This window comes from Sander vitreus, chromosome 15 (genome assembly GCF_031162955.1).
Source record: "Sander vitreus isolate 19-12246 chromosome 15, sanVit1, whole genome shotgun sequence".
In the NCBI taxonomy this organism is placed as follows: Eukaryota; Metazoa; Chordata; class Actinopteri; order Perciformes; family Percidae; genus Sander; species Sander vitreus.
The window spans coordinates 15,461,682-15,469,111 of record NC_135869.1 but is presented as its reverse complement, the minus strand read 5'-3'; the positions used below and the strand labels follow the sequence as shown (position 1 = coordinate 15,469,111).

General features: G+C 43.6%; 1 protein-coding gene across 1 annotated transcript in view; it reads left to right on the top strand.

The window, feature by feature from the left end:
• The first annotated feature begins 213 nt into the window (after positions 1-213).
• The window catches only part of pde4a (phosphodiesterase 4A, cAMP-specific), a 51,755-nt gene continuing 44,538 nt past the window's right edge, over positions 214-7,430 (top strand). The window contains exon 1 of the mRNA XM_078269394.1: positions 214-1,504. Within this exon, the coding sequence (XP_078125520.1) occupies positions 1,209-1,504 (296 nt within the window). The 5' untranslated portion in view covers positions 214-1,208. The remainder of the gene's footprint in view (positions 1,505-7,430) is intronic.

Sequence of the window (7,430 nt, the reverse complement as noted above, 5' to 3'; positions counted from 1 at the left end):
TGTAAGCCTCTTTTTCAACTGCCGTCATTTGAGCAATTTGCTGTGTTTATTTTCTGTCAAGGAAATGTGCAGTGAATGCCCGCATGGGGCAAAACATAATGGATGACCACATAACAGGTTCAAAACCCTCCAGTACTGGCAAATCACTGAGGAGAACATTCACCCAACCACAGATAGACTGGGCTTGCCAGGAGAGAGAGAGAGAGAGAGAGAGAGAGAGAGAGAGAGAGAGAGAGAGAGAGAGAGAGAGAGAGAGAGAGAGAGAGAGAGAGAGAGAGAGAGAGAGAGAGAGAGAGAGCGTTGTGGTGAAGCTGTTGTCGTCGAACTCCAGCAAATATGAAAATGGGAAGATAATGGCCCACATCACTGAACATTATGACTGAACATCCGCAAATATCAATTTGTGTCCTTTTATGATGCATTCTGACAAAACAAAACCTGAAGAAGAGAGTCTGGACAGCAAGGAACAAAGGATCGCATGTGGTTTTTGGACATGTCCAACCATTCCTCACACCATCCTGATGTTTTAAGAAGGGATGGTTATTGAGTCCAGTACAACATCTTGCTGAAAATCATTGGATCCAACATCTCCATGGAGGAATTATTGAAGACTTCTGCGGTCTAGGCGCACACAGAGATGCTGTAGCTCTACATGAACCATGATAGATTGAGTAGGCTACTTTTATGGAAATTGCTTGGAAATTTCAGCTCATCTGAAAGACATAGGGCAGCAATAATACCACACACGCATAGAATCGAGCCCCGGCGATCTATGTGTCTCTGCAATAAGTGGCTGATTAAAAGCAATACATTCTCTCAAATAGTCATTCGGTTGTGCGCCATGGGCGACGAAACGTCAAACTTTAGGGGAAGCAGCAGGACCGGTGTCTCATCACCAAAACCCAGGACTCGTGAGGATCACGGCGAAGCGACGATTATACTAAATTAAAACTGATCACCACTGAAAACAATGAGATTAATGATTTTTGGATGACTTGTCAGATTACCACTGTGACCGTTTTTGATGTTATTCAGAAAACAAGATTCAGATCTGGGCTGTGCTGGACTTGGTCACTTTGATTTGTTCGCTCAGAGAGCAAGCGGCAGAAAGGGACATGAAACGTTTTGTTTTGTGCTAATAATAAACGAATACAGCCATATCATTTAATCAATACGTTTAAAAGGGATCTTTACATTTTGTTTGCACTATGATGGAACCACCACCATGCGCGAAGAAGAGCCTGTCCCTGTCGCTCCCGGTTCCCCGGGAAGGACAGGCGACTCTGAAGCCTCCGCAGCATCTTTGGAGACAACCCCGGACCCCGATCAAAATCAAACACCGGGGGTACTCCGATACCGACCGGCATCACCACCGGCATATGGAGCGCTCAGACGCCGTGGATACGAGCGACCGACCAGGACTGAAAAAGTCTCGGATGTCCTGGCCATCCTCTTTCCACGGGACCACAAACACATCGATCGGAAATTGTGTCGGGAATAAACGGTAGGCGAGAGAGGGGTGTGCATTCCAAACATCCCAATAATAGCCCATGACAACCCACAAGGCATATGCGTAAACGAGAGGGAAGGAGGGGGTGCATTTTAATGAGTGCGTAATAACGCAGTGTGCCTGAAGGGTTAACTGATATGAAGCGCTTTCTACCAGGAGGCGGGACGCGTGGGTTTTCGGTGCTGATGCGTTATGCGTCTTTGGATAGACTGTCAGATGGGTATAAAGCGCAAACCAGTCCGCCCACTCGAAACGCATGAGCAGCATCTGTAAACACCAGTAACATTTTTATGAGCGTCCACATGTTACATGTATTCGATAAGAGACACGAGGCACTGTCGGTTTAATGGCACCAAAGGTCTAGTAGGTGCGTTCGAGCGTGCAGTACTGAGATATCGCCATCCAATCCAGGCCTTTATCAGTTTGTTTGCAGAGGGAGGTGTGGGGCCCAGTGGGCATGACCAAAAGTGAAAGCCCCCTGTTTACTAGGATGCACCACCCTGCTGAAGTGCCCTTTAGCAGGGCACTGATCTCCAAGAATATGATCCTGCCATCTGACCTCCTAGGTGTGGTGGACGAGATATAGAGGTTGTGTTGAAAAGTTATGAAGTGTTACCTGGACTGTCACACAGATGGATTCTGACAGCTTGTAATTGGCCCACCATGGGCTGCACTCTGATCAGACATGACAGTAAAATATTCACTGCATTAGGGAAAGGACATCAGACACAGCAGAATGATATGATACTTAAACTCCACCAGCCAACAACTCTTCCAGCACTTAAATCAAATTATACCATGCATGTTAATCAAGCTGATTAGATAAAGGCGTTTCATTAAGTGAGTCATGGAACAATACAATTTTGATACCAATTCTTTGTCCTTACACAACAATTGCTCCATTTATCCTCCTCCTTTATCCTTAGAATGCAGCACCTGGTTGTTTTTATTGTTTGCGTTTCCATATCTTAAAGAGCATCATATAATTGACAGCTTGTTCATTATGGGCAGGGGTTAGGGTGGCTGTTTATGTGACTCATTTATGTTATATTATGTATGTTCATATCCCTGTTTCTAGGAGAGATTGTCAGAGAGAGAAAATCAAGGCTATAAATGTTGGTTTTCCAGGTCACTCCCTTTTCCACTCCGTCCTTTGTGTGACCTGAAATCCCCACATGTTCCTGCAAGTGAAAGAGTTAGTTTATATGTTGGACTGTTTCTGACTCCTTTATTATCCCCCTCACACTCTTCCAGTCACAGACAAAGCCCAAATGTGCTCCTTTCACAAGAGCAACACATTAAACAGGGTGATTATTAGACTAATAACACATCCCTGAGAGTGTGCTGGGTCTTAAGGGGACTTTTGGGGTCCTGTTTTTTTAATCATGTTATTATTTGTTTTCTTTCTTTCATTTTTGAATGCCACAGACGGCCTCCCCGGCAGGCCCCTGGGAAAAGGGCCAACTCCAGCTGACTGGAGGAAGGGCTGATTTGTATTTCAGTCCTCAGGACACACTTTGAGGCAGTCCAATCTTTAGTGGATTGGGACTGACTCTGCCTGCCCTTCTCCTTCTGTGGGTGGCAAAACCATGAGAGGGCAGAGAGAGAGAGAGAGAGAGAGAGAGCGAGAGAGAGAGAGAGAGAAAAAGATAGATGTAATTCGATTCCAACAAGCTCAGTTCTTAGAGCACACCAAGCTGGCTCCAACTGAGTGTATGTGTTCATGTGTGTATGTGCCTCGGCACATCCAAGAGGTGATGTGTATGGTCTGTGGGTGTTTGTACTACAGATTGGTCGGGAAGAGGGTGCACAGAGAAATGAGGGCTGGTAAATAAATGTTGTGTATCATGAATAGTGACGAATTGCAGCGTGGACAATGTGTGTATGTGTATGGGTGTAGAGGTATCCATAAGTGGGCTGTGCACAGGTTAGTGTCTGACCTGTAGGCTGTATGGATTACAATAGGCCCTAAATTCATCTGTTTTCATATGAGTGGGAAGCAAGAGCGATTTCGGTTGTGTTGATATTATTTTCATTCTTTTCACATATTAGAGCGACTTGCTTACTTATGTCTGACTTGCTGACTTATGTCCCAATAAAGGACGCTTCGAGCTGGATGCCTCATCTCCTCGTTGGATGCTTCATCTCCTCGCTGGATTTATCAAGCTTTATGAACATCTGGCCGCTCTGTGTTTTTAGCTCAAGGCTAACTTGCGTTGAGTTCCGGCAGCACCATGCACATCTGGTCTCACTACTGCTGCATTTCACTGAACCCTAAGATATGGGAAAAAGACCTTGCCCCCTAAATCATTCTTAGGGCCTTTTCACACCTGAAAGTCCGAACCAAAGTCCGGTCCAAGGTTCATGTTTTTGTTACATTGTATACATTTGATCCAGTTAGTTTTGGTTTCACACTGCAGTTATGCAAGTGCACTAATGAACTATACATGACAAAACTACGTTCTGTTGTCATCAAATATGTGAGCCGCATCTCCTGATGCTTGTAATTGATTGGTTTGTAGACGGCCTTCCCCATCCTCTCGTATTTTCTCTCTGGTGTCGGAATTCGTGTGAGTTTTTTCCAACTGACTCCTGCTCTCCCCATGCTACCGCAGCTCCTTTTTTTTTGTTGCGTTGTTGAGAAGCAAGACACAGGAACTTTACTTGGGTTTTGAGGAGCTACAGCATTAATTCAGAGACAAACTGAAACCTACACTTTATATATATACTACCACTTAACAAGTAAACTGCTAATTTATTCTCTTCTCTGATAGCCGACAGCTGTCTGGTCTGAGCGCATTCCCCGTCACTCTCTCTCACGTACACACTAAGCACTGAGCTATTCCTTAAAGGAGCTACGCTTCTCTTTTAACATGACGATAGCCTGCCAGAACTTCCTGTATTTGGTCTGAAAGTCAGAACCATCCCAAAAATGCTTGAAATGAACCGGACCATGGTTCAGTTTGATCCAGACCGAGTTTACCTCTTTTAGTTGGACCAAATTTCGGCTGTTTGTTGTCCGTGGGAGGTTTCACACCTGTAATTTTGGTGTGGATCAAACTGAAAGTCAGAAAGTCAGGACCAAACGAGGTAGGTGTGAAAGCCCCCTTAGATTGACAAAGGTCCAAGTTACTAAACAAACATTGGTCACCAACAGTTTTGAAAAAAAACTGAAGCTGAATACCCTCATGCTGGGATGTTTTAATGGAAAGAGGAATTCAGGATACATTTTCAACATTTTTAGCTCAGCACAAACTTTAAAAATGTTTTTGTTGCCATTATAATGATAAATATCAAATGGTCAAATTTATTCGCTGACTTTGTTGTTGGAAAGTGGAAAAAGTAATTGGTCTTTGATTGGTTGGGCACTGATCGACCCAGTGATGACCTTATCTCGAGGAAGCAGACCTTCGGGCAAGTCCTCATCTGGAGGTTCGAAAGATCAATCAGCCTGAGAGATGCTGGTGAAATGGTTTAGGAAAAGGTTTATAGAGAAACAGATTGCAACATGTTACTGTAATTGATACACTCGCTTTTGAAAACGAAGCCCTCCCAACAGTCACCAGTCGAGGGGAGGGATGGATAGCATACAAGAGGGATTCTGGGTGTTGTTGAGCATAATTGTTTGAAGAATCATTGTCTGTGACTGTTTTCACTTGTCTATTTTTGCCTCTATGTTGTATCCCACAAAATGGCAGTCTTAGTGGCAATCAGCTTCCCCACAAGAGTGTCAGTCTGCCTCCTCTTCCCACCCCCGGTGTCTTTTGTTTGACCATCTTGTCAGTCCTTTTATCAGAGGATGCTAATATGAGCATATCAGTCATCAGGTCCCATCCCCAATATGCTCTAGGAAGTTCCAACAGGAAGATGACTGACTGACACTGAATGAGTAACAGCTCTTCCCACAATTCTGTTGCTATGGTTACTTGTTTTGTGCATTTGTAGAATATATTTCATTTTCCCAAAAAAGGCAAAGCCTACAGGCACTTGATGGGCTTGACTGTATAATTTGTCAGTATGTAGTAGATCCCACTGGATATGCATCATGACTTGTATGTTTATAAGGTGGTGAGAAAGTGAATATTAACATACCTCTGTTGAAGAACTGCAGTCTGCCGATAGTTTAATCACAGCACAGAGCTGGTTCAGTCCTCTGCAACACTTTCCAGCCAAAGCCTGCCTGCCTCCCTCCCTCCCTCCCTCCCTCTCTCACTCACTCACTCACCTACCTACCACTTCATGCATTCTTTACACATGCATTTTTTTTCTCCCCCAAGCTGAGATCCAGGGCCTTTTGTAAGCTGGAGCTGCTGTTTCGCCTGCCTGACTGGCCGGCTGCCATAATAATTTAGTTCATAATGAGGTACAGCTCCAGCTAATTACCACAACAGCTGTATTTTGTTGTTGATCATACATTTACATTTATTCACTCTAGAAACAAAAAAGCCTCATGCAGAGAATATTCATTAATTATCCCAACAAATGTGTTTTAATAGTATTAAGTAATAGACCGCTTATCTCATTTGTGTAGTGGAACCATCTGTTTAAGCTACAGATTGCACTCTTCTGTGAATACGTTGTGCTTTTTTCACTACTCTCGGCGCTAATTAGTATCTGGAGACAGTTCATGTACTGGAACGGTGGTCGCTATTGGTTGGCTCAGGGAGATCCCAAAGACCTCAGGTAAAACCCCTCTGAGAGCTCGGTGCAATAACACTGGACATTTTATTCACTCAAAGGGGATGTATGCAACTCATGCAAGGTCCCTTTTTGCGTTTGTCTCATAGGAGGAGGCTTTCATGGGCTCCTCAGATACTTAGGCCACATAACCACATTTAGCACAGTCAGTTTGCTTCGTGAATCGGCTAGAAACCTTGGCATCTTTGCATTTTAATTACTTTCACACTGAATCCTCTTGAAGCGATGATACACAAGTCAGTTGTTTTTTGTTTTTGTGTGGATGGGCAAGGATCCCAGCAAGAAGAAACAAAATGAGCCATAGCATCAACAATCCAAGTTGCACAATAAGTCCACCTGTGACCAACAAATATCACCCGGCTTTGGTGCAGCTAGTCTGCTTACATTTTGTCTGAAACAGCACCCAGTCCTTAATCCCTTTTCATTACGTTTGTCATGTCCATTAAACCCCTTAATGGAACTTTTGGCCACAGTTTATTATGCAACAGTTTCCTCTCTTTCAAGATGTCTAGTGTGATTGTGCTAAGCCTCATGCTGGCCATTTAATAATATTTCTTGAATCACTCTTTTGTCCATAAAAATTACAGCCTTTGATTGCTGCATTTTTCTCTTTTTGATCCTCTATCCTCCCAGTGCTTCATTTCACCCCAGTGTAAATGGGGAGCATTGATTCCATCTCTATTTCTGTTCTCCGCTTTGTCTCTCTATTGTGTGGCCCATCTCACTGGTTCCCTGTAGCTTATAAAATTCTCTCTGATAGTCTTGTTCTTGCTTACAGCAGCATTAAACACATAGTTTCTCTATCATACATCTATCTATCATTTCATCCTACTCTCCCTCTCTTGTCCATTGAGATCATCAGCTGATTGCAGAGTCGCTCCCCCCTCGAAGCCTTATCAGAATCTTAAACCTTCATATCCCCAGTGGTGGAATGAACTGCCCATCACTGACAGTGTGCAGTGCTTCAACTCTTTCTATATTCTTCTCCTTAAAGGTAATTTACACTGATGTAATTTTTCATTCTTCGTGATCCAGTCGTTACCTTAAAAATCACAGACTTCAAGGGCATAGTAGACACAAACGCCTTCATTATATGGCTAGCAATCAGCTGCCGTTAAAGAGGGAGTTCAAACAGAGCCGTGCATCAAAGAGCAGCATATTTGTAAGAAAAACGAAAATACAAACTAAAAACCATCCTGTGTGAATTCAGAATGAACTTTTA